Here is a 27,953-nt window from a genome sequence, read left to right on the forward strand (position 1 = left end):
CTGCTAAGTTCTTTTCATGTCCATTTCATTTAATTTGCATAACCCAAGTGACGCAAGAGCTGTTACTATACCATTTTATGTATAAGAAAACTGAGGTTAAAGCAGTGGTAAAGCCAAATTGGTTTAAAGTAATAACTCTGCACACAAAGGAAGAAAAGCTAGTGCTTGTTTTGGGAGTGATGGTGACCTGTGTGCTCAAACTCAGGCATAAAAGAGAGAATCACACAGTCTCTGGAGGTAAGCCTACAATCACTTATTACCATAATGTCCCAAGAGGTTCAAAACTAACATAAAAGGGTGCAAAGTCCCAGACAGCTCCTTGGGAAGCCTGTGCTCTCTGCCACAGCACTGTACTTCCTCCAGCAGTCCTCCACATATTGGTCCCTGAGGTCCTCTCCAGTGGGGAGCATGCCTCCCTCCTCACCCCACCACTTTCTGCACAAGGCAGAGGGGTCTGTGTGCTCGCTGTGCCCAGGCACCAACTCCATCCAGGCCACAGCTCCACCACAACACCCTGCCCCTACTTCTCGGAACCCCTTGCCGTCTGCCCCAGCCAGTCCCTCCAAAATGTTAAGGAACTGCCTACCTCCCTCCTGACAGATGTCCCCTTCCTGGGGACCTCCACCGACATCTTCATCTTTCAACCTCACTGAGCACACTTCTTTGACTCCGTTGATCTAAAACTCCATTCGCCTGCCCCAGCCCCATGGGTGGCCACAGGTCATTTAGACCTGTCATTTAGATCCTGTCCACCTCCCAGATCTCAAATCTCTAAGCGTCTTCGGAACATACTCTCATCCTCATGAGCCAGCTCCTGCCAGGAACCCCCAAAACTTACAACAGGTGCATAAAGTGATCTGCCCTCTTGGTGGCCCGAAATGATAATAACATGGCCAATTCCCTGACCTCAACCCTAGATTTGTCTATATTCTCTTAAAAGCACTGACACTGAACTGGAGGATGTGATCATCTTCAATAAATCCACACTGTTTTGTTTCATAGCCAAGTTATCAGGAAAGAATCAACAAACCATCTTTTCTCCCAAATGAGAGAGAGGAAAAGCAACCATGTCTGTCACAGAATGCTGACGCTCAGAGCTGCAAGGGTCATCTCTTCCAAGCCTCCATCTGACACTTGAAAACCTTCCTCAGCCTTTCCCCCAAGCGTTTGCACTGCCCATACCAGGTACTCCCAGCGACAGGAAACCCACAGCCCAACCCACATTTGGGCAGTTCTGTCTGTCTGGAAGGTTTCCTTTGACTGAGTTGAAAACTGTCTCAGGGCGTCTGGGCGGCTCAGTCGATTCAGTGTCTGACCTCAGCTCAGGTCATTACCTCACAGCTCGTGAGTTTGAGCCCCACATTGGGTTCTTTGCGGAAAGCTCGGAGCCTGGAGCCTGCTTCGGATTCTGTGTCTCCCTCTCTCTCTGCTCCTCTCCCACTCATGCTCTGTCTCTCTCTGTCTCTCAAAAATAAAAATAAACATTAAAAAAATTTAGAAAACTGTCTGTAATTTCTACCTAGGGTCTGGGTCTGCCTACTGGACCCACAACTAAGTCTGCTCCCTCTCCACAGGAGCCCTTCTGAGATCAGACTACACTCTTGCGTATCCATTGCATTTTCTCTTCTCCAGGCCAACCAGTTCCAATTCCTCAAGTGCCTCACAAGACAGGTTCCCCACAAGAAGGTGGGAAAACAGGGGAGTGAGTGTGGGGGGTAGGATAAATGGTGCTTCAAGGTATAGGCCCTGGACTCTAACCGCCTGGCTTTAAGATGCGGCTGCAGATGTTCCCACCTATGCATGGGTCTTTGGACAAGCTGTCCTCTCTCTTCTTGGTTTTCTCATCTGTAAATTGGGAATGATTTTACACCACCTACTTCATAGAGCACGGAGAGGGTGGGTAAGGGGCTACACAAAGGGTTCTGCACAGTCCCTGGCACATGGTGAGGGCTTAATAAATGTTAGCTCTTAGGTCTAGTCCCTTCCCCAACCCGGTCACCCGCTCTGGTCATGTTCCAGTTACATGCCATCCTTCTTAAGGTGGGGCCCTCACCTGGAGCCCCACACCACAGGCATGTCCTGACCGAAATAAAGGAGAGCCATCCAGAGCCCGCTTTCACGCTGGCAGACACATGACTGAATCCACAGACAACTAAAACCTCTGGATCTTTCTCCCCAGAGCGGCTCTGTATCTTCAGCTCCTCTTGGCTCAGTTTTCTGAAATATTACTTACATAACTACGAAATTATTATTATTTATGAAACCACTGATCCCTTCCTATACCGAGGCCTGTCCACTCACTGCTAGAGCTATAACTATTCACTGACTGCTAGTTTTAGAAAATACAAGTCTAGAAATTCTTCTTGCATTTGTTAACACTGGCTCTCTAAGCAGACACAGATTAAGCAAAGACAGCCGTCGCTTTCTTTAGTGTGATTCTGTGTTGTTTGAATCTTTTGCAACACGTATGTGCTTCCACCCTGCCTCATTGGAATTTGCTACTCTTTTTGTAACTTCTTCCTTTTTTAACGTTTATTGATTACTGAGAGAGAGAGAGAGACAGAGAGAGAGAGAGAGAGAGAAAGAGAGAGAGAGAGCCAGAGCATGAGCAGGGGAGGGGCAGAGAGAGAAGGAAACAGAATCCGAAGCAGGCTCCAGGCTCTGAGCTGTCAGCACAAAGCCCAATGCGGGGCTCGAACTCACGAATGGTGAGATCACGACCTGAGCAGAAATCAGACACTTAACCGACGAAGCCATCCAGGAGCCTCTCTTTTTGTAACTTTTTGACTTAAATGCTTAGCTTATTAGTTTTATCTTCTTTTTAAAATAAATTGCATTTAAAGCTATGCATTGCCCTCTAAGTACCACGTTAGATTCACTGCACAAGTTTTGATATGCAGTGCTGTTGCTGGGGGTTGGGTTTTTGGCGTTGTTCAGTTATATTTCATAATTTCCATTAGGATTTCTTTTTTGACCCATGGAGTTTTTTTAGAAAGTTGATTTTGTTTGTTTTTTTTTAATTTTCAAACATACAGAAGATGAGAGATCATAATCTGCTTTGGACTATGAATTTTCAATTTTAGCACATTCTGATCAAAGAATGTGGTCTATGATGTGAATTTCTGGCATTGCTGAGATTTGCTTCCACAAATAGCACACAGTCAATCTCTGTAAGTGTTCCTTACATGTATGTTTGAAAAGCATGTGTAGTCTCTAATTGTTGGCCTTTTATACATCTATTTGATTAAGCATATAATTATGTTGTACAGAGCTTACAAATATCCCTGCCAGTTTTTTATCAGCTTGACCTATCCATTAATAAGAGGGATATGTCGGGGCACCTGGGTAGCTCAGTTGGTTAAGCATCTGACTCTTGATTTCAGCTCAGGTCATGATCTCACGGTTCATGGGATTGAACCCGCATCAGGCTCTGCACTGACAGCGTGGAGCCTGCTTGGGATTCTCTCTTCCTCACTCTCCTCCCCTCTTCTGCTCACACACGCACTCCTGTGCTCGCTCGCTCTCTCTCTCTCTCTCTCTCTCTCTCTCTCTCTCAAAATGAATAAACATTGAAAAAAGTTCACTTCTAAAAAATAATAAATGAAAAATAAGAGGGATATATTAAAGTTCCCAAAATATATTATCAGATTTTTAAAGTTGGTTCATTGACATTTTTTTTGCTTTAAAAGTTTTGAGACTCTGTTGCTAAGCACATACAGTTTCAGGATTGCTGTATCTTCCTATGAATGGTTCTTGACCCTCTTTGTCTTTGCAGATACTTTGGACCTTAAAGTTCATTTCATCTGAGAGTGATAATACTCTATCACATTTGATTTGGTTTGTATTTGCCTGGTCTATATTTTCCTATCTCCTTACTTGCAACCTTTGAGTACCATTTTATTTTAGGTTAATTTCTATAAACAGCATATTTCTGGGTTTTGGCTATTTTTCATATCTTCTGTATTATGTGACAAATTCAATCTACTTATATTTATTGAGACTACTCAAATAATTGTATTTATTTCTACTATCTATCATCTAATTTTGTATTTTTAATTTACCATGCTTTTTTCTTGCTCCTTTCTTCTCTCCTTCTATTGGATTCACTGAGTATTCTATACCTTCTGTTTTTTGCCTCATCTGGTTCAGAAGTCCATTACTATGCTTTTAGTGATTACCTTAATTTGTTCATCCACATCCTTGACATAACCAAATCTAAAGCTTATCTATGTATCTATCCTCCTCCTGAGTAATACAAGGATCTTAGAATTTTTAATTCCCATCAGCCCATTCCTAATGTTACATATTATTATTGTATTTTTTTTCTATTGGTTTTTAATTTTTTTTAACGTTTATTTATTTTTGAGACAGAGAGAGACAGAGCATGAACAGGGGAGGGGCAGAGAGAGAGGGAGACACAGAATCCTAAACAGGCTCCAGGCTCTGAGCTGTCAGCACAGAGCCCGACACGGGGCTCAAACTCACAGACCGTGAGATCATGACCTGAGCCGAAGTCGGACGCTCAACCGACCAAGCCACCCAGGCGCCCCTTTCTATTGGTTTTTAAACCCACCAAAACTAGTCATGATTTTTACCATCCAGTTATTTAGATTATCCCTTATTTAGAGACGCCTGGATGGTTTAGTCAGTTAAGTGTTGGACTTTGGCTTGGGTCATGATCTCACGGTTTGTGAGTTCAAGTCCCACATTGGGCTTTGTGCTGATAGCATGGAGCCCACTTTGGATTCTCTGTCTCCCTCTCTCTCTGCCCCTCCCCCTGCTCACACGTACTCTCTCTTTCTCTCTCTCTCTCAAAAATAGGCAAACATTAAAAAAATGTTTTTAAAGATTATCCCTTGTTTATCAAGGTGTTTGGTGGCCATTGCTCCTTAGATCCCATCCCTTCCTTCTGGGTTTCATGTTCTCGTAGTTAACATATAGTTTGGTCCTGTGTGTTTTTTTAATCCACTATGACAATCTTTTTTTTTTAATGGGTATATTTATTTATTTATTTATTTAAGTTTATTTATTTATTTTGAGAGAGAGAGAGAGCATGTGTGAGCAGGGGAGGGGGAGAGAGAGAATCCCGAGCAGGCTCCACACTGTCAGCAAGGAGCCTTATGCAGGGCTCTGAGCCAAAATCAAGAGTTGGACTCTCAACCGACTGAGCCACCCAGGCGCCCATTAATGGGTATATTTAGATGATTCACGTCTAAAGCAAGTGATGTTCTTGTTGGATTAACATCTACTAAGTTTGTAACTATTTTTTATTTATTGAACTTGTTCTTTCTTTCATTCCCCTCCCTTTTTCTTCTTTCTCTGGGTTTAATTAAATATAGTATATGATTCCAGTTTATCTGCTTCACACTACTGAAATGTACACTTATATATGTTTAAGAGGATAATTTTTACATTATGTGTTTTTCCCACAATTAAGAAAAAAATTTTAAGTTTAAAAAAAGAGCTTTAGTGGTTGTCCTCGAGTTTTCAATATACATTTAAAAAGTTCACCTTAATTAACACTGTATCTCTTCAGGTGCAGTACAGGTACCTTCTAACAGAGTAGAGTATTCCCAATTCCCCCTTCCTGCCCCTTGTGACACTGCTGTCATTCATTTCACTTATCCATATGTCACAATCACCCCCATTCATTGTTACTATTATCACTTCAAACCGTTACCTTTGCGATCAACTAAGACTTAAAAAAAAAATCAAGTAGTTTATTTTATTTTCATTTATTCCTTTTCCCCTGTCCTTCTAGAAGTAAGGTAGCTTTTCCCTCTGGCTTTCCTCAAGGTTCTCTTTTTGTCTTTAGTCTTCTGATGTTTGAGTATGATATGTGTTGGTGTAGATATCAAAATATCTTGATATTCTCCAAGATTTCTGCATCTGTGGTTTGGTATCTGTCATTAACTTTGGAAAGTTCTCAGCCATTACTACTTCAAATATTTCTTCTTCATTCTCTCTCTCCTGGTGCTCCAATTATGCATGTGTTACTCCTCTTAAAATTATTCCACACCCCCTTGGATGTTCTGTTTTGGTCATTTTGTTGATGTTTTTGTGTTCTCTTTTTTCCTCTCTGCATTTTGGCTTGGGAAGTCTCTATTGACACCTCTTCAAGCTCACTGATTCTTCACTTGGCTGTCCAATTTGCTGAGAAGTCCATCAAAGGCATTCTTCATTTCTGTTATTGTCCTTTTTCTTGTTAGCATTTCCCTTCAATTCTTAGAGTGTCCATATCTCTGCTTACATTACCCATCTGTCCTTTTGTGCCATCTGCTTTTTCCATTAGAGCCCTTAACATATCATAGTTATTTTAATTTTTTAAATTTATTTGTTTTGAGAGAGAGAAAGAGAGAGAGAGAGAGAGAGAGAGAGAGAGAGAGAGAGAGAGAGAAGGGGAGGGGCAGCCAGAAGGGGAAAGAGAGAATCTCAAGCAGGCTCTGTGCCATCAGCACAGAGTGGGGCTCAAACTCACCAACCTCACGTGAGATCATGACCTGAGCTGAAATCAAGAGTCGGAAGCTTAATCAACTGAGCCACCCGGGCACCCGGTATCATGGTTGTTTTAAATTCCCTATATAAGAATTCTAAAATCTGTGTCACATCTGAGTGTGTTTCTCATGCTTACTTTGTCTCTCAGACTGTGTTTTTTCTTGCCTAACTTTTTGCCAAAAGCTGGGCATGAGAATTGGGTGGCAGAAACTGAAGTAAACAGGTCTTTAGTAGAGGCTTTATGTTAATCTGGAAGATATCAGCTGCAACTCTGTATGCTCCTATCTCTGCAGGTTTCAATAGCTGTTTGCCCTTCAACCTCAGATCTCTGATGGGTCAAGAAAAGGTGTTGATTTCAGCTTGCTCAGCTCTACTTGTTGTTGTAAATATGGGAGCAATGACTTCCTAGATCTTCATATGCCAGAGCTAAAACTGGAGGTCTCTCCTATCCTTCTTTCTGGAGTACCTCATTATCAGATCAGTAAGAGTGTCTGAGTGGTAAGCCCTCTTTGTATTTTGTCTGAAAATGTCTTTATTTGCCTTCACTGTTAAATGATCATTTATCTGAGTACAGATCAATTGTTATTATCTCATAACACTTAATGATATTTTCTACTATTTTCTGGCTCCTGAAAGAAAAGTGTTGTCAACCTAAAAGTTATATTTTCTCTCTAGTTGCCTTTATAACTTTCTTTGTCTCTGACATTCTTCAGTTTCACTACCCCTTTGCCAAGATGTACATTTATTTTTATTTAACTTGCTGGGATTTAGTTATGCTTCTTCAATCTAACGCCCCATGTCTTACAACAGTTCTATTCTATACATTCTTTAGCCAATATTTCTTCAAATATTGCCTCACCTCTATTTTTCCTATTTATTCCTCCAGAGCAACTACTAGATATAGTTTGGACCTTCTCGTGAAACTCTGCTTTATCTGTAACCCTCTCTTTAAGACTTCCCAACTCCTTAGACTTCTAGCCTGCATTCCCAGCAATTTCCTCAGCTCTGTTTCCCAAATCACTAATTTTCTACTCAGCTGTGTCTTACCTGGTATTTAATCCATGAATTGAAAATTTAATTTTGGTAACTAATAAAATTTTTATTTCTAGAACATGCATTTGGCTCTTTTTCTAATCTGCGTTTTCCTATTCCATGGTGTTTTCTCCTTTTGTAGTATTTCCGGTCCTTTTTTCATCTCTGTAGTCATTTCACAGTCTGTTTCAGATTGTCTGTTATTTTAAGTTCTTGGAGCATTAATTCTTCTGGTTATGTCTCCCATACTCCCCCTCATTTCCTGGTGTGGTTTGCAATTTTTTTAAATCGTAAGCTCATCTTCAGTAGTTATCATTCACTCTGTAGGCAAGTTGTACAGACTGGACTGCAGAAGGATCCAGGTGAGAGTTTGTCAGGTGCTTCTGCTAGGCATCTCAAGGATTTCACTGATAGGAACCTGCTTTTTATATTAATTTCTCTACTTGAGTTTCTTGGGAATAATATAAAGTGGATACCACACTTGTATGTGGCACAGCCTTGGGATTATAACTTCTCATGAGAAACCTTTGCTGTGCTTGGAGTCCTGTATGGAATCAGGGTTTCCACTGTTTTCATCAGTCTGGAGGTGAAATGGGCCCACTGCTCACTTCATGGAAAGTGCCATCCTTCCAGGTTTCAAGTTTTTTATAGACAGTTCACTTCCAACTCCCCTATCACGTAGGTCTCAGGCCAAATCTTCTGTCTCAGCACCAGCATCAACACCCCCAGACCCTGTTCACTATGAACTATGTCCAGGACCAGTAAGTACCCTGAGCCACTGGGATATTAGCTCATGCACTTCAAGTTCTGGCTCTGAGCTCCTTCCTAATTTCCAGCCCCCAAGGACTTCCCTCTCTTTAATGCAACATCAGATATATGTCAAAAATATTTCATTCTTATATTTGATCCAGTGTTTCTATTGTTTAAGAAGAAAGAGGTGCCTATAATAGCTGAGACCTTGTTATCAGAATCAGAAATCTGTGTTTTTTTTATAATTTACAAAACAACAAAGTGTGCGTCTGTGTGTGTGTGCTTGAGAGCTTTGTAAACAGCCAAATTCCTTAAGCCAAACTTCCAGTGCACTCTCAAAACAAACAAGCTATGAGTAGAATATTCTGTTTGTTTTCTTTTTTGCCTTTTTTTAAAAATTACAAATATTGCTTAGCCTTGTGTAGGGGGAAATATCTCTACCCCCAAAGTCAATTTTCACACAGCACCTTTGGTTGTGTCTATCGCTGTTACTTTATGCCACACGGCACAGCACAGGTGGTCAATGTCACTGACATGGCGTAGCCATAAAAATTTCTTGGATGAATGAATGAATAAATGAATGAAAGAACATCCCAGCAAGGCCCAGGCAGCTCTTTGACAATTTGCTTGTAATCTTTAAACCCCACGATACACAGAATTTGACTGTCATCTAAAAGAGTGGAACAGACGGGAAGAAAAACTGTAAACAAGTCAAAATAAAAGTAAGAGATGGGTTTCCAATTTGTTTTATATCTCACAGAATGTTAGAGCTGGAATGAATCCCAAGGATGACGCGGTCTAATCCCCCACCCCAAATGCAGAAACCATAACCCAGAGGGAAGTGACGAGCCCAAGAGGCATCACGAAAGCCCGGGGGCCTGTCCCACACTTTTTCACTATGGCAACTTCCTCAGTGTTCCCTCAGACATTCCTCAATCTCGCCAAACAGACCCAATGACTTTTCTTGGGAAGCCACCCTTCTGCTTGACCCACAGGAACACAAAGAATACTCAGAACATTCCGTTGTTTAGGAAATATTTTAACAGCTGTTCAGGAAGAAATGGGCATCCCTAGGCAAGACTCTAAGGGAATAGAGCAAGTGAAAAAGGTTGAGGCCTCAGAATCCATGTAGTTTCACCCCTGGGTCACTTTGAAATGACAACAGCAGAAGGCTAAGGGAGAATATGGCTGGTCTAGAGGCACCAAGAACCTCTAGGGATCTGGGAGCAAGAATTCCAGCACAGTCCTTGTTATTAACTCATTCCAAAGGCAAGATGACATCTAAGTTAAATCTTGCTTGCATCTCAGTGTTCAGAAAGGGGTTTTAGAGATGCCTGGGTGGCTCAGTCGGTTAAGCGTCTGACTCTTGGTTTCTGGCAGGTCACGATCTTGCGGTTCATGAGTTCGAACCCTGCATTGAGCTCTGTGCTGACAGTGCGGAGCCTGCTTGGGATTCTCTCTCTCCCCCTCTCTTTCTGTCCCTTCCCTGCTCATTCTCTCTGTGTCTCTCTCTCTTTCTCTTTCTCTCTCAAAATAAATAAATAAACTTTAAAAAAGAAAGGGTTTTCTGCCCTCAGGGAAGAAGTGGGAAGAAGTGGGAAGACAAGTGCCCTTCTTGCTGCTACCATCCTCTCCACTCTTTAAATTTTTTTTTTCAACGTTTATTTATTTTTGGGACAGAGAGAGACAGAGCATGAACGGGGGGGGGGGGCAGAGAGAGAGGGAGACACAGAATCGGAAACAGGCTCCAGGCTCCGAGCCATCAGCCCAGAGCCCGACGCGGGGCTTGAACTCACGGACGGCGAGATCGTGACCTGGCTGAAGTCGGACGCTTAACCGACTGCGCCACCCAGGCACCCCTTATCCTCTCCACTCTTATGGCTCCTTCCATGGTAAGAGTCACTCTTCTGACCCGTCAAAGCCCAGGACATTTACTGGGCCACCTCCACCATGCCTTGAGGTCAGAAGTCTTCCTCTGGCATCAGGCTTCTATGTACAACTAGGTCAGAAGGTGCCTGCTTCCCATGGGAAGGCCTAGCCATGCCCTCTTACTTCCATCCTGTCCATCTGCAACTGCGTGGGTAAGCCCTCTGCTTCTTTCATCTCTAAAACTTATGATTCCTCCCTCCTTTAAGATCCCCAAGTTCCTGCACAGCAAGCCCAAGTGCAAAGTCAATGCAAAGAAGTCAAATGCAAAACTACTAAACTCTCTTTCTCGTCAAGAGCTGAGTTGATGATGAGGTACACTCTTATAGCCCAAACCTTCTGCTTAGGACATTTGCCCTGAGGTACCCTTGGGTGGTGGGAAGTCACAAAGCCCCAAGATAGTGACACATCTTCCAAGCATCAAATTGGAAAATCTAGGAATGGTGCCCCAGAATGTCTGGGATTTTTCTTAGTTTAACTTAGGCTACTGGAAAAGCTGCATTCTCAAGCCCTATGGTCACAGCGGCCAGGCCCATGCAGAAATGCACTGATTAGCATGTGGCCGTCACATTCATCCATAAGACAGAGCCCTTTGAAACCTTCTGCGGCACCTCTGTGGGTGTGGTTGAGGATTGTGCCCAGGGCCTCCACAGGGCCCCCACTGGAAACCCATGCGGCCATTCCCTTCCACCCTGTCCGAAAAAAACATGGCTTCCTTTGGGGGAATTGTCCTATTTTCCCTTGGTGGATAATGAGAAGCACACAAATGACTGCTTCCCACTTTGCTTTGACCATCAGAAAGCTCACAATCAAATCTGAGCTCAACTCTAGTAACCTGGGGGCCTGGCTGCAGAGTTGGGGGGTTTGGGGGTAGGTGGGAGGAGGTAAAGGAGCAGAGAAGAAAGGGGAGAAGCAATGCATCACAGGGCCACACAGTTCCCGGCCAGCGCCCCAAGACTGGAGAGAAGGCCAACCCCAGCCAGGGCTGACAACTGTCTCCAGGGGACCAGCGACTTGGTCTGCACCTGGCAAATAAGCCTCCTGGTCTCCCAACCCTCCAAGTCTCCTCATAGCAGCAGAATAACCTTCTAATCTGTATTGGATTAGATCCTGATAGTCCCTGGTTTACAAATTATAATCTTCTCTTTGCTCTCAAGACAAAACCCAAAGCCATGGCCCTAGTCCACATCTGGCCCCCACCACCTCATTATCTGCACCACAGGCCGCTTTCTACCTCTCATGCTTACCAGCCCCACAGGACATCTTTTCGTTACTAGACCACCAAAGCCTTTATATAGGCTGTTCCCTCTGCCTAGAACACTGTTCCCTGCCACACTTCCCCTTCTTGAGCTCAAAGGTGCATCCTCAGAGAGACATTCCCTGATGCCCCTCCCCCCATACAGATGAGGTCCCACTCTTTACTCTTTGGTCTTTCTCTTTAGAGCACCTATCATACTCCGTGATACCTGGTAATGACACCATTTTTCCTGGTAGAATAATGTTGTCAAAATTTGTCTCCTTTGCTATAGGGTCAATTCTGGGAACGATGTTTGTCTTTGTTGCTGCTCTGTCCCAACGCTTAGCACAGTTCCTGGCACAGAGGGGGTGCTCAATAAATATCTGCTGAATGAAGCCAATAAATCAATCAGGAAGTGTCTGCACATGCAGAGTAAAGGGCTCTGACCCCAGAGGACAGTCTACACCCGCAAAAAGCAGGGAGCAGAGAATGGGGCAATCTTATGAGCTACATCATTTAGGGCATGTGACTTACTCTCTCTCTGCCTCAGTTTCCTTATCTGCCACATGAAGATCCCGCTTTGCTTTGCAGAGCCATTGCGAGCTAGACTCCCCTGCTAGCTGTTGTGGGTTTTAAGTAGTGATCCCTTTATCTTAAGTTATGTATCACTCTCCCAACCCCTTGCAAGCTGGCACCTGTTGGCAGAACACAGGTCTGTTTAGTCCTCTCCACCCTCCTTTCCTGAGGGGCCTGGCTCTGAGCTCTTGGGCAGAGGATTCCCAGCACCCTGTGTGCGTGGTGAGGCTGGTGGCAGCCACCACTATCAAGACTTCCTCACCAGAAGCCTCCACCCTGCTCTGTGCACGAGAGGAGCTGGCTTCATCACTAGCCTCCAGAGAGCTTGCAGCCTCCGGCCCCTTGCCACTCAGGGCCACAGGTCCCGGGCCCCAGGCTGGCCCACCCCAGTGAGGATTCCTGAGGGGAAACGTCCCTTGAGCGCCCCTTCCACCCGGCAGCATTAAAGGTCTCCTTTTTTCACCTTCCCACCCACAAAACCCCTCCTGCTCTCCGTGCCTTAGAATTATTCTTTCAGGTTGGAAGAGCCTTGACATTTAGCTAATCAAGTCCTCAGTGGATTCTTAAACTTCTAATACAGCAAATATGAATAAGGATAGATTCTACTTACATGCCTCTGGTGACAGGAGGCTCACTACTTCACAAGGAGGCCCACTCCAATGGTTAGGAAGCTTGGGCTATGAGAAAGTTCTCTTAGCCTGCCTCCTTCCCTGTTCACATCCCCAAGTCTTCCCTTCTTCAGACCAAACAGCCCCAATTTCTCCAGTCATCCCTCCTAGGAAAGAGTTTTCAATCGTCTCTTCTAAATGTTCTCTACTGTATCCGCAAAGGAGGAGTCTGGTTCTGAGCACAGCCTTAGCAGGGGAAGGCTGGGGTAAGCAGAGCAAAACCAGATCAGAGTGGAACAGCACAGTCACTGCCCTCAGACTTCTGTTCATACCTCCAGAAACCACACTGGTGCCTGTGGTGGCCCCACCACTTTCTAACCCATGCTTGGCTCCCAGGATGAGTAGAGTGAACCCCCAGGTGTGTTCCCAGGAAACTGGTCACCTGTAAGAATCAGTGGGCAGCCTGACTGTGTTGCAATGGGAGCGACCCGGTGGCCACCAGCCTGGACTCTGGGGCCAGGGATTTGGGCTCCGATCTCGCCCCGGCACTTACTACATACCTTCGGCGACATTACTGCTAACCTCACTAAGCCATCCTGTCTGCACAAAGGTGATAATAGCGTTGTTGTGACTTTGTAATGACATGGGGCAAGGAAAGTGCTCCTCAGAACACAGCCAGACACATGGCAAGCAATGAATACATCATTGTTACAACCATCACTACAGTAATGATTAGGACTTGATGCTTTCATGAACTTAGACAAGAAGCAACTTAGTGCTGGCTGAACTAGGTCAGTGAAGGCCACTCCTGGTGGGCCCCGACAGGGTAGATTTAGAAACAGACAGAAGGAATAGTCTATGCAGGGCAACAGTGAGCAGGAGCTTGGAGTAAGACAACAACAGTAAGGGACACCTGAGTGGCCCAATCGGTTAAGCATCTGACTCTTGATTTCAGCTCAGGTCATGGTCTCACAGTTTGTGGGATCAAGCCCCTTGTCGGGCTCTGTGCTGAGGGCGCTGAGCCTGCTTGGGATTCTCTCTCGCTCTCTCTCTGCCCCTCCCCTGCTGGCACACGCACCCACCCTCTCTCTCTCTCAATAAACAAATAAACATTTTTTAAAAGAATAACAACATTAAGAAAGTAATAATAATCGCAGTAGCTGCCACTCTGCGTGCTCGGAGCTATCCCTGCTGTTCACGCACTCATATACATGCACACACATGCACCCCACACACAGGCCCATGGTCCGTGCGCCCTCAAACAGAGAAGGAGCCCAGCCCACAAGGGGCAGTGAGAGGTCAGGCCTGGCCATAGCCAGAGCATCCTGTGGGCAAGCTGAGGGGCATGGCGGGGGGGGCGGTGAAGGGCCATGACGGGGATGAAGGGCCCAGGTTGGGGTCTCGAGTCGGTAAACCACGAGGGACCCCCAAGTGAGGATGGGCTTCAGAAAGAGAGATTTGACAGTAGCAGCAGGGACAGGGCAAGAGGCAGGAGTCCCAGGGAAGGTCGCCTCCAGATGAGCAGAGTACTCCAGGCCACGGACGCAAGGTTCTTTGGGGCCCACTACCCCCACAGAGAAGTCAGACCTCCTCACCTCCACATGCCAGCCCTCTGGGGTTTGGCTGACCCACTACTTCTCCAGTCCTCTTGTCCAGACTGCCTCTCACCCATCCTCCATTCAACTACCTAGACCGGCCCACAGTTCCCTGCTATCTTACACTGCTTCATGCCCTTGCCCACATTGTCCTTCTGCCTAGAATGTCCCCTCCGGCCATCTCTACCATCTCCACAGATTCTGCCCATCCCTCAAGACACAGCACTAACGGCACCTCCTCCAGGAAGCCTTCCCCCTTCCTCAGCCCAGCACACTGGTCTCCTCAGTCCCTCCTCTCCGTACCTCACCTCCTTCTGATGGGCACGGACCCACTACAGAGGAAAACGAGCTCCTTGAAGAAAGGAAGCATGTCCAGCACCTCATCTTTTTCCCTACAGTCCCAGCCCTTTTTCTGAGTCAGGGAGGTGTTCAGACCATCTCTGATGATCAAGCTCAATTATGCTCAGAAACTCAGGAGTAGGACACCCACAGGAATAGGCAATGCTCGGCCCAGGGCCACCAGCCTGGAGAGAAACCACCATTCAGGGGGCAAAGCAGCATAAGCAAGTGGGAGGCATTTCTGGTGGCTTTCTCTTTCAGACAAGGGACAGGCCCTCTCCCAGTTTAACCCCCCATGACCTTTGAACTTCCCGGGAGGTCAGCAGCACATCCCCTTCCCCAGCTGTCTTTCTGTCTCTGGCCCGATGGGAGGGAGGGCCCTGGGCCGGTTCCATTTTGCGCCCGTATTGATCTGTTGGCAGCAATGGGCTGGATAATTAGCCAGGAATTAGGGTTTCTATTACAGCCAGGAGGCTGCTCCAGCTGATTTATCACCTGAATAATTTACTGTGATTGAAAGGAAATTAAAATGAACTCCATTTGACAACTGTGAGCTTTTATGGGCTTTAGTGAAGGCTCAAAAGCCAGATTAATAGCCTGGTGTTGGTTAATAGTCTGCCGAGAGTAAATACGGCAGGCTGAGCTCCGAGGCGGCCTTCCTGCCGAGGCCGGAGGAGGGACCAGCTCCCGCTAGGAACAGGCAGGCGACAGCGTCACCGCGAGTTTTACTGAAACAGATTCCACTGTTCAAAACGCACTCACCACCAGCACTTGTTTCTTTCCTTTTCTTTTCTTTTTTTTTTCCTCTTCCCCTTCAGGGTGATTTTTACTCACTCCACATGTAGGGAAAACAGAATTGCTTTTTCAATAACCATTTTGAAAAGGAAGTGTTTCATTGCCCCAGAAGTATGTACACATTACACCCAGGGCCAAGGGTTTACTAAGTTTCCATATAAAAGCAGGAAGCCTGCCCTACCCACCCAGGGCAGATCTGGGTGGGAACAACGGCAAGGTGGGTGTGGGTGTGACTGGTAGGACCCCAGCCTGGCCTCGACGAGGAATGTTCTTCCCATGAGTGGTTGGGCTGGGTAGGCAATTCAGGAGGATTTGACCACCAGAGCCCATGGGGAGGAAAGACTCTGAGGATTCTGGAATGACAGGCAGACTCCGGCTGCCAAAGGCCAGTCCCCAGAACCAGCCAGTTAGAAAACCCTCCTAGAATCTTTTGGGGACAGGGAGGCCCATGCAGCCATCTAGCACAGAATGAGGACAGAAGACCCCGAAGTCAAGTTCCAGCTCTGTGGCCTCAACAAGTCCTGAAAGCTCCCTGGGCTGAAAATGGGGTGAATGGGAAAAAAATGTTCCAATCTGTGAAATGGAGCTTACCAATCTTGCCCACACTGTTCAGCAGGCACTTAAATTGTGAGTCCAAGGGGAGAATGGATGTGAAAGGGCTTTGAAAACAGTACAGTACCCTGCTTAGGTGGGGACGACCACTGTTGTTGGGTTGCTGCTGTGCTATTGTTGTTGTTGGCAAAATCACAATTACGGCCACCACAGATAAGGAACTGAGGTCCAGAGAAAAAGCCACCTGCCCAACAGGGCGGAGCCAGGACTCAAGTCCAACTCCCTCAACCCCAAAGCCAGATGAAGCTCTTTCTTCCCCATAGGCTGCTCAGTGAAACTGACAGCAAGACCCCACCAAGGCCACTAGGCCATGGAGACACAGGTCTGCCCACATATAGAAGAGACGCCACCCTCGGCTGCCGGAGCTCCAGGCCCCCTTCTCGGTGCCACCACCGTGCCAGGCTGCTCTGGGACTCACAAGGCAAAGCAGAGAGTGGGCACGAGGGGGTTCATACCCTTGCGTGTCAACCTTGTACGGCAACTTGTACCCTTGACATGCACTCTTTCCCGGTCTGTGGCCCCTTGCTTTGGCTGTCATTTGTCCAGTGACTGGGAACCAGGAGCGAGGGTATGTCATTCATAGTCCAGTGCCTGTGTGTGTGCCTGGCAGCCCCGTGGCCTCACCTTCCATCTCTCCTCATTATGGCACATTACGGGGAGGTGAAGCAGATTAACCAGAAAGCACTGAGTCAGTCATTATCCCGCCACACGCTCGCCCGCAGGCCCCGCCTCAGAGCCCACACAGACACAGGCCCGCGGTCGTGTCCGCGCCATTCTGAAGGACACTGCACAGCAAGACCGTTAGGAACAGGGCCCTTGCAGAGTTTGTAACTCGGTCTCCTCCCCACCAGGCCGCATCTCTACAGGGGCCTATCAGGACCTGTCCCTCAATGTTGCCTCCTCTGTAACTCCTCCCCCGATGCTCCCAAATGAGGCAACCTCCCCATTCATCAGCGCCCGCAGAACCTTCTCTCTTGCCTTGCAGGTTCTGGATCCATGTCACATGGCCCCTGAGAGAGTGTGGGCAGACAGAGTTGACGCTTGACTCATCCCTCTGTCCCCCTGGGTGCCTGGCACTGTGCCAACCTCACAGGCAGCATGCGAGAAATACGTCGGATAAGTGAACATATGAATGTCTAAGCAAGTGAGGAAATACACGGATGGCTTCTGGACTCCTCCCAATTATGATGCCCTGCAGTCTCTGCCCAGATTTCCTGGGCATTCAAAGCTAAAATGATGCAGACTCTGAATTCCGTTAAGAATCGAGGGAAATCCAGTCTCTAACACTGAATGCCTGCCTGAAGTAAACAGGAACTTAGTACAAGTGCTGGAGGCTTCATGAAGTAGAGACCAGGTTGAGTGTAGAGGCCTGGGCCCTCACTCTTCTCCACTCACTTGCTGGGTGACCCTGGACAAACCCTGTCCCCTCTCGGGGCCTCTAAAAAATGAGGGAGTTGAAAGCTTGCCTCTGTACCCTCTGCTAGTCTCTCAAATCATGTGATCTTGTCGATGGTTAGAAGATACATTTTCTCCCCAGTTCTGGAGGGAAAGGTAGGCTTCATCCAAGGAAGGCTCCTTTTCTTTCTCCTCCTGTGTCAGACGGAATGTGGCTTTGGCCACCTCTCAGAAGGGCTCTGAGCAGGGAGAGAGGCTGTATGTGATAGAAACAGACTCTACCTGAAAGCTCAAGGTCTAAAGTGTGTGGGATCAGCTCTGTCCAGCCCACAGGACCACCTCATTCCCACGGGACACTTTACGTGTAGAAGAAAGACCAAAATCTTGACCACAGCGTACGAGACCTGGCCCATCTCCCCAACACTCCCACGCCCCCACGCCCTGAAGCCCAGGCACAGTGGCTCTCTTGGCCCTCTTTCCATTCCTCACCTTGCCGTGCCCCCTCTTACCTCGAGGCCCCTGCCCTTGTTGTTGCCTCTGCCAGGCACATTCCCCCCCACCCCGTGTCCCTTCTCCTGTCCTGCCCTACCCCTCAGGGCTCAGCATAAAAGCATTTCCCCCCAGAAGCCATGGTGGCCTCCAGGCTGGCTCAGCTTGTGCTTTATTCTTTCAGAGAACCTCAGCACCTAGCACATCTGTAATCCATGACCTTTGGGGTTATTCTTACTTATGGGATTCTTCCACATATCTATAGGTTCCCTGAGGGCAGGTCCAAGCCTGTCTTGTTCACTCACAGTACCTAGTGCCTGGCTCCATGCTTTGCACACAGGTGATACTCCTTGGTGTTTGTTGAGTGAATACATGACTTGCCGTGTGGCCTTCAGACAAGTCTCTGCCTCTCTGGGCCTCGGTTTCTCCATATGAAAACAAAGTGGCTAGATGGTCTGTGAGAGCCCTCACAAGAACTGCTCAGACAGCTAGACTGTCATAGGATGGTGGCCCTGGAGGCTTTGCTCACTCCTCCCTACTCAACATCCCCTCTGGTCCCTTTCCCCTCTGTGGGAGCTTGTGCACACAGCCTGCAGGGTTTTGACTGGCTCTATGGGAAAACTTCAAAAGCCCCATCTAATTAGCATGTAAAGGAAGCTCAGCAAGGCCAGTCCTCAGCACCAGGATCAGCTAGCTAGGTCTCTGACTTGCCCACCAGATGGGAGCTCTCGGCAGGCGGGGACCATATCTGAGCCGCCTATGCCTGCCAGGTAACCAGCCCAGACTGGGCATCAGGAAATAGTCTCTCGAGTTGCATCTGGTACTTAGGGACCTTATCCAGGCCCCAGAAGCCTCTCACTGGGCAGATCTTTCTGGTCCCATAGCTAAGACAGTGACTGCTTGTCTGTCCACGGTCAGCAAGGGGTCATCCTTCTACTTCTCTCCCTGTCTTGCAAATGACCCGGCTGGGAGTTTGTCCAGTGAGACACTTCCCCCTCTCCAGACTCTTGGATTCGGTCTCTAAAAGCATGCCAGGGCGAGCTGACGCGTGGGCTGACGGTGGGGTACACGCTGGCACCGCTATAACGTGCTTTGTGACCGTATTTCCATCTTCATCCTGACTGGCAGGATGGTGACCCAAGACCACCTCCAGTGGCCCAGAAGGTCATAACACCAGCTCTGTGCCGAGAGCCTGGGGGAAGGACGCCATTCAGCAAAAGCAGAGCAGCCAGACAAGTCATGTGACCATGCCCCCCCCCCCCCCCCCCCCCCCCCCCCCCACAGGCTGGCCAGGGAGACAGAGGCACCAGGGCAAGAAGTTGCCAGAACCCCAGACAAGTCCTCCTGACCTTAGGGGACGCTGCAACTGTCCAAGTCGGGCCGAGAACAACGAGAAGCCCGCCTCTGAGTAGAACCCGGCATTCCCGCCCACACCCCGCCAAACGCCTTCGGGAGGGCCCCCCCAGGTCTGCGTCTGGCTGGGGGTACGGCAGGCAGGGAGCCGTGGGGCGTACCTGCTCGGGCTTGATGGGCTCTGTGGTGGTGAAGATGTCCGAGTAGTGCTGCCTCTCAAACACGCGGTCCAGCACCTCCAGCTGCTGCTGCGTGAACAGTTCTCCCCGCATCTGCTTCCGGAGGAAGTCTCTGCCTGGCAGTGAGTGGCCGTTCGGCACCGGAGACTCCTGAATACCTTTGATGAGCATGAGAGAGGAAAGGGGGGGGGGCAGGTTACACAAGTTGCTAAAGAAAGTCACGTCAGCTGGTGAGAGAAGACAGCCTGAGAGACCCACAAGCCCAGCTCCTTCCCTGACGAGAGAGGAAACAGACAGGGACTCAGACAAGGGGACCCTCAGTCAAGGTTACCCTGCTGGTTAGTGCAGAGCCAGCCTCCCGTAGCCACCTGCCAGGCACCATGTGAAGCCTTTTCTACATGCATCATCTCACCTAAAACTCACAACGACCCCAAGGTAGGTAACATTATTTTCCCCATTTTGCAGATGAGAAAATTGAGACCCGAGGAATTAAAGTCATTCACCTGAAGATGAGAGCTCAGGTTGACTGGAAGGCTTAAGTACCAGGTGCCACTTCTTCTTCTATAATGAAGATTCCCCCACCCCGTGGAGGTACGGTTTTGTCCCAGAGCCGAAGCCCTTAACCCAGAACATCTGCCACTACATCACATGACCAGTCACTAAAGCACCGTGCCAGGACGCCTGTGGGGAAGGACACCACTTTCGTACAATTCTGGTGGGAGCCCACCAGTCACACACCCACGATACACAACTTGACAAAATCCATCAAAGTCACAAATGCACATATCCTTTGATGACACAGTTGCGCCTCTGGAAATGTTTTTTTACCACTAGACTCACACGTACGGGAAGTGATATGCGTGCAAGGTTCTAGTTGCAAAAGACTGGAAACAACACATGAATTTATTTGCAGGGGCTGGTTAAATGAGTTACGGCGTGCTCACACGGTGAGCCGCTGCAAAAGGGAACAAGGACTCCCACCGTGAACTGATACAGAAAGATCTTCCAGATACACTGTCCTATGAAAAATAAACCAGGTACAGCACAGCATGTATAACGTATAACCTTTTGTGTAAAAAATAAGAGGAAGAAAATAAGACTTCCCACGCATTTTGTGTATGCATATACAAAAGGAACTCTGGAGGGCACCATGAGAAACATTTAGAGCACTTACCCATTCCTTTCCGGGAGGTGGGAACTAAGTGGATAGAGGTGAAGGGGGGGATGCTTTTTTTGTTTTATGTTTTGTGTTACTGCAGAACTTTAAAGGTACCGCTTACTCAAAAACACGAATTACCAAGGGTTAAATTCTGTATGTGTTCTATATTGTTAGCTCTCCACACTGTCACCATCTCTGGTGACGATGCTTACATTTCAAAGAAAATATTATGAATTACCAATAAAAAAGAAAACGGGAAGAAATATTTTTTGTGAGCCTTGAGCTTGAACCACTCAAAGTGAAAGACACAGCAAGGAGGGCAAAAGTTTCAAGCAAGGAAATGGCCTCGAGGGCCGTGCATCCCCCAGGGCCCTGTAGGACCCGGTTGCTCATGCAGGGCTGACCAGAGGTGAGGCGTCAGGCCCAGAGGTGAGGCATCTGCCTTTGCCACTGGGGAGCCCAAGGGAAACCAGCGCTTGTCAGATCTCTCACTGGCCCTCACACAGGCCTTGCCTGATTCTCTCCTACATCCCCCTCTGCCAGCACATGCTGCCCCAGACTTCATCCATCATGTCAGAGCCCCACTCGTGTGAGGAAGGAGGCCCAACCAAGGAGCTTGAAGCAGTGGGAAGCTGTGTCACTGAGATGAGCCAAAAGCTGGTGTCTCCCTAACTGTCCTATCTGGGGGCAAATGCAATGCAGGGTCTGACACTTGAGCGAAGTCACCAGCTTTGGGTGTTCACACGAATGCTGGCTTTCCAGTTTCCTCCATGGAGGCTGACAGCTCAGAGCACCTTCCTCTACGGGAAGGGCCTTCAGAGGCAGCTCATAAAGCCCCTTGAGAAAACAGATCCCAGCTCCATTTGGATCCAAGAGGATACCACAGGCTAGGCTACAGCCTGAATGACCACATACCCCAACACATGGACCACGATGAAAGCTGGGCTCTCTGGCTGATGTCCCCCAGCCTAGAGTTGGGGCACCTCCACTGGCAACCTGGGACATTAGTCTTCCACAAGACCGGTCCCTGCCTGTTCCTGTCCATAGGACATCATCCTCAGAGTCCCTTTTTCCATCATGGCCCATCCCCATGGGGGCTATTCCTACAAGGACAGCAAGACTAGCAGAATGTGGGAGCTCACAGCCCTGTCTGTGCTCTCCCATTGGTTGGCATCTGCCAAATAACCCTATTATCAAAGGATCAAAGATACATGTACGTGCGCACGCACACACACACACACACACACACGCACACACACTCACGAGGACAGCTCATCATGCTCCTCCTCAGCTATTGCTCTGGCCTGTCATCCTGGCCCCAGTCACTCCTGCTCAAGTATGATCTTGCCCGGGATCCCCAGTGCTCCCGTCAAGTTTCTCCCTGTCAGAGGAACCACATCTGATCGTAAGAGACGTCTCTCTGCCCACCAACTTCACTGATACTCCCCAGCCCCATCCTGCCAGCCAGGCCCCAAACTCCTCATGAAGGCTCCTTCCTGATAATTCCCACCCAGGTCTTGCTCTGCCCCCAGTTGGACAGTGTCCCCCCCCCCCCCCCCCACCACCAAGTCAGTCTGCTCCACTATATGTGCCAGCCAGGCTGTCCTCCCACAGATGTCCTTAGGCTCGATCCCTCCCCCGTGGGATTCATAGGCTGGGTTCTTTGCACAGCCCATAGTTCTGGAAGGGCAGAACTTCACCCCCACTAAGGGAGCCGAGGGTGGCTCTGCTGAGGACCCCTGTGGGCAAGGTCACCACCTGGTCACTGAGTAGGTCCCAGCACAGAGTAAAGGCTCAGGGCACAGGGCCAACTCAGGTATATGCACTGGGGGTCCTTGGAGTCCTATCTCCCTGAGGACAGCTCAGGTACTCCAGGCACAGACAGCCTGGCAGGGCCCTGGCCATCTAGGAAGACTCACTACATCCCACTCTGGCTTTCCGAAAGTCAACCATAGCACCCATGGGCCAAGCCTGGGAGAGGGTCCTGGCTGTCCTGGTGACCCAGACACTCCTCGTGGAAGACGGCAAGCTGGAAAGACCACCTCTCCAGGCATGTGCCCTGACCTATGACCCTGCTGCTGCCCTTGCCCCTCCAGCACCCCTGCTTTCTCCATTAGGAAGGGAGGCGAGGTAGGTCTACCCTGTCACCTAGTGCAGATGCCTAATGTCTGTCATTTCCTTAGGAGGCTGGGGACACTTCTACACGTATAATCACCCATTTAACAAGTATTGATGAAGTATTTACTCTGCACCAAGTGATGTTTAGAAAAAACAACAGAGGATCCAGTGATGACTAAGACAGGCCCCTCTTTCCAAACTAGAAAGGGCAGCCACTGTAGCCAAGTACTCCCACAGACATACGGCTACAAACTGTGATTACTGCCAAGTAGAAAAAGGGTCCAGAAATATATGCATAGGACTATGGATAATGAATGGGGAAGGGGTGTGACCGCATGGGGAGGAGCCAGAGAAGTCTTCCAAGGGGAAGTCATGCTTGAAGTGAGAGTAGAGGACAAGGGTCAGCAGTGCAAAGAGGGTGGGGGTGGGGAGGGCATGCCAGGCAGAGGAGACCGCCTACAAAGGCTTAGACATGAGGAATCGAAAGGCCGGGGGAGAGATGGTGAGGGGAAGAGACCCCAGGGGACCATGGAGAGGCAGGCTGGGGATGGCCTAGCAGCCCCGGACCCCACAGAAGGCCACGGGGAAGATCTGAGTCCTGCTGGGGGAGCAGTGCAGGGACCACAGGAGGGGCTGGGGAACAATCACCCTCCACACTTCTCAGTCCCAGGACCTGAAATGCTAGTTCCTTTAGATCAGGCTGTTCTTTCGAAGCCCTGCTCCCAAGACTCATCTTTTGGAAAGACTCGGGGCTGGCCACGTGAAATTTACACTTGTGGGCATCTGAATGTGATGCTTGGAGTCAGGCTGTCACCCACAGGTCGCCCACCATGTTCCTATGGAAGGTAAACCGTTCCTCGTTGACATGTGTACCCTGTTACTAGGACAGACACAGCCTGTGAGCAGGCGTGCCACCTCCTCCAGGATGCCCTCCTTCCTGCCCCAGCTGCTTCATCTCCCACTCTCTGGGATCTGACCACTTTCTCCCTTTTCTCAGGTGTCAAGCCCCCTGGGCTCTTTACTCTGACACTGCGCTATTAGCCGCCTCAAGGGGAAGCCCCAGTTAATTCATCTCTGTCTGCTCCATGGGGAGTATTTATGGGATAAATGAACAAGTCAGGAATACCTGTGACAACCACTCTCATTCCGCAGGTCCGGTCTGCAAATGTCAGCATCCCTCTCTATCTGACCTCATTCATTCGATCATTCATTCTTCTCTTAACCAACCTCAGTGAGCAGGTGCCGTGCTAATGCCGGCATACAACGATGGGCAAAAGCCGCCCTGGCCCTGCCCTCATGGACTTATGTTCAGTGGAGGAGGGAAATGTTAATTGAAAAATAATCAGACCAGAAAAGGCGCACGTGTCAACCAAGATAAATACTCTGACAAAAAGATGCATAATTCTCCGGCCAGGGACACAGCTGACCTGCCTCTGGGAGCCACACGTAGTGGGTACACAGTGAGTATGAGCCAAACAAACCAATTGTATGCTAAGAGACAGCTATAAAAATGAATATCCGAAAATCATCCCTGGCACAAGGGCAGGTCTGAACCTCCAAGCCTCCAGTGGAAGTTTCCATAGCATTTCTCATCTGTGCTGCAAAGATGCTGTCTGACTTCGTTGGGGAATGTGGTCTTGGAGACAAGCTACAGAAATGCTCGGACCGATTTTATTCCAGGGAGAAAAATCTGAACTTGCAATGTGAATGGTATGCTTAAATATATGGATAGACATGGGCAAAGTACAAAGGTATACAGGGGGCATGGTATCTTTAAATCTTTTTTTCTACTCCAAATCAAATAATATGTAATAGACCCAGTGCTGGGCTTAGTCAACCATGGCTCGTAGAATTAACATTCTGGAAGCTAGCTTCAGGGGAGCAAGGGGCAGGAAGCCCCGTCTCGGGGAGCAGAGAAATGCTGGCTTTAAATTTCAGGTTAAACCAATGTTATTCACAACCCGGCTTTGAAGCTAAAAGCTTTACACAATCGGGTCTGGTCACGAAAAGGGGGAGGAAGCAAAATAGCCTCGGATTCCCATCTGTCAAGAGAAAGCTGTCTCTTGTGTGTCTTAAAAGATCATAAACCCATTGCGTTTTCTTCAGAGCACAGAAGACTCGGAGGTTTTGCATTTTTCTTGAAGGGTTCTGGTTTGTTTCTTTAAAAATCATCATGTACTTTATGTCTGCAGATGCTCACTGGGAGGAAAAAAAAATAAAAACAAACAGGAATCTCCATAATCCCTTCTGGTATCGTGGCCTTTGGGATGTAACAGTAGCCAAAGGCCTAGGAGCCCCAGGAAAGGAAGCTGGAGCCCGTGGGTCAGTTTTCAGCCTTTCTTGGGTCCTCTTTCTCTACAAACCCAGCCAAAGCCAGAGCCCTTAGTGAACCTCCTCTGTCCTCGCCGCTGCCCCTCTGCATGGCAGGGCAGTGGCAGGGCCCAGTGGGAAAAGGGTTGAGAGCCAGCAGACCTGGGTTCTAGCCCCAGCTCTGCCCTTACTTGCTGTGTGAGCCCAGGCAAGTTTCTCGCCCTCCCTGGGTCTCAGGGGCCCCATCAACAAACTAAAGAGGCTGAGTCAGTCATTTCTAACCATTTTCTCCTCCAAAATCCACCCAGATTTTGTCTACTAAATACTATTAAATAACCATTAACTTATTTTCCCATTTTGGTTGTTTTGTACAGTCTTTTCAGGGTATCCCCGTGCAGTATCCATTCCACCCCTAAGCAACTGCCCACGCCTAGCCAGGGGATCCCATTCTCTTTGCCAATACTTGGTTTAGGAACAGACATGTGAAGAGCAAGGGGCTGCTGGGAGCTTCTGGGAGCAAGTCAGAGAGAGGAAGAAATCTCTTCTTCACTAGGATACACTTACCCTTAATCTTTTTGAATTTGTGAGAATAAGTCCCAGATCCCATTACTGCTGTATGCACTACAATGCCCCCTACCCTTACCCCAGGGCCCAAAGTCCTCTCCCCATCTGGCCTGCAGGGTTCCGTGGTAGTGACACCCAGCCAGTCTGCTGCCTCTGACCCACGCTGATATTCTGACACCCACCACGCTCCCAGGCCTGCCTCCCCCAGTGAAGATGGGGCAGAGCTGGGTCTTGGCGGACCAGGCTCAGAGAGGTTGAGTAACTGAGGTCGCTCAGCTGGGATGTGTACCTAGGCCTCTTCTCTGCTGTGTTCTTTCCACCTCCCTTTACCCTTCAGGTCAGCCACTAAAACTAATGCCCTCCATTTCCTCATCTGCAAACTGGCACAAAGGTCTGCAGGACAATCCCTGGGGCTTTGGTAAGGATTAATGAGATAATCTCCAGGAACGTGCTTAGCACGGTGCCTGGTGCAAAGTTAATGTCCAAAGAGTGTTAGTCACTGTCACCATCACTTTCACCAGGGAAACCCTTCCGAGGCTTCCTCAAGACAAAGTCCAAGACTTCAGGGCCTTCATGATCTGCCCCTGCAGTCACAGGCACCCCTCAGTCACTCCACAATGTCATCCCAGCAGGGTACGCCTCATTCCTCAAGTGTCCCTTCACGGCACTCCCCGATGCCACCATTCGCTCCGTTCCCTCCGCCGGCTGGCCTTCACTCCTGCCCATCAAGGCTCAGCCTAAAAACCACCTCCTCTCTGAAGCCTGCCTCCAGATCCAAAGGCTGAACTACCTGCCCTTTCTTCTGGGTCTCCTCAGCAAGCTGCACAAGCCACCACTCTGGCCTACACTTTACTCCTTACAACACATCCTGTGAGGCCGGTCCCCATTTCACAGCTGGCAAAGATATGAAGTATCTTGTTCAAGGCCACAGCAAATGCGTGTATACCTATTAACATGTCTTAGAGTGAAGCCAGGACTGTGGTAGACGTGGCTCACACACCAGGGAAGCCTGGGCACCCCAAACTCAGGCCCAGACGCAAATCCTCACTCTGTATCTTACAAGCCTATGATATTTGAGAAACTTCAATCTCTTGAATCCTCGATTTTGCCGTCTGTAAAATAGGACAATAAAGAGACCTGGGGTTGACAAAAGAATGGGATGAGGGTACGTGTAAAATGCTTAGCATAGTACCTGGTACACAGTAAGTGCTGAAAAAGCATAAGCCATTTCTAGGATTATTCTTTCTTTCCTTCCCTGCTAAGAGTATGAGCTCTCTGAGGACAGAGGCCACGTCTGACTCACCTCAAGCACAGGAGATGCTAATCAAGGTTTGTTGATTGAATGCATAACCTAGGAAGACTTGAGGGGATGGAGGCCTGAATGACTTGGGGAACTCGGCAGCAGGACAGTCTCTGGCGTCATCAGAGAACTCGGGAGAAAACCTTCGGGAGTGACCTCCATGACATCAGTGATCCGGAGAAGGAAAGAGTGAAACAACTAAGGCCTTATGTTCTAAACTACTTCTAAGAAAGACCTGAGGCAGTTCATAAACTTTTAAATTTTAAACTCAGCTGAGCTCTAAGCTCCCAGCAACAACAACACAACGCCATTAATTCTTCTACTCTGCATGGGGGTGTCTGGATGCTGAGGGTGACCCAGAGATGACTAACAACAGGGAGGGGGTCCTGCAGGAGGGGCCATCCGAGCCAGACCCCAGATAAAGAGAGGAGACAAAATGAGAAGATGAGGGGGATGGGATTCCTGGCACAGACAGTAAGATTCAGCTGAGGACATTTCTAGAGCATCTACTACGAGCCAGTCCCTGTGCTGGGGACCAGGATGGCAGGGCTGGAAATATCCCGTGGCAGCGCCAAACCAAAATCGATGTTCTGGGTGATTGTATAAATACCATCTTAAAGTGGGGCCGCAGACTGAGAAAAATCAAAGTGGCGTGGAGGAAAATTCCATTGGAACTACCATTATTCAGCCATTAGTTTCACTCAATCTTTCTTCTCAGAGAAGGAAAACGCAAAATTGTAAAATTGCCAAATACGTTCGGGTTCGACCAGAGTGAATCTGATTGTGCCGTGTGTTACCCAATGTGTCATAGGCTGTCAGTGAGCGAAAGGCCCCAAGGGACCGACAATTCCACACTCCAGGATGGCAAAGGGATTTGTCCAGGCCCAGAAGGCAAGTCCAAAGTGAGCTGAGCCTGGGAACACAAGACTCCTGATTCCTGTTCCAAGCCTCATGGACCCATTCGTTCCTGAGCAACATGCACCAAATTCCTGCTGGCGGTCTGGCCGTGAGTGTGGCACCTGAATTAGAGAGGGGTTTAAGTCACCCCCCTGCCCTTGAGTGGACGAGGTAGAGGAGTGAATAATTCCAATGTAGTAAGTGCTGGGAGCCGAAGAAGCGGA

General features: G+C 48.5%; 1 protein-coding gene across 1 annotated transcript in view; it reads right to left on the reverse strand.

Annotated features, from left to right (window-relative positions):
• The window catches only part of PAX5 (paired box 5), a 191,344-nt gene that overhangs the window by 108,546 nt on the left and 54,845 nt on the right, over positions 1-27,953 (reverse strand). The window contains 1 exon segment of the mRNA XM_030292748.1: positions 19,364-19,539. Coding sequence (XP_030148608.1) covers positions 19,364-19,539 — 176 coding nt within the window.

This window comes from Lynx canadensis, chromosome D4 (assembly GCF_007474595.2).
Source record: "Lynx canadensis isolate LIC74 chromosome D4, mLynCan4.pri.v2, whole genome shotgun sequence".
Taxonomy (NCBI): domain Eukaryota; kingdom Metazoa; phylum Chordata; class Mammalia; order Carnivora; family Felidae; genus Lynx; species Lynx canadensis.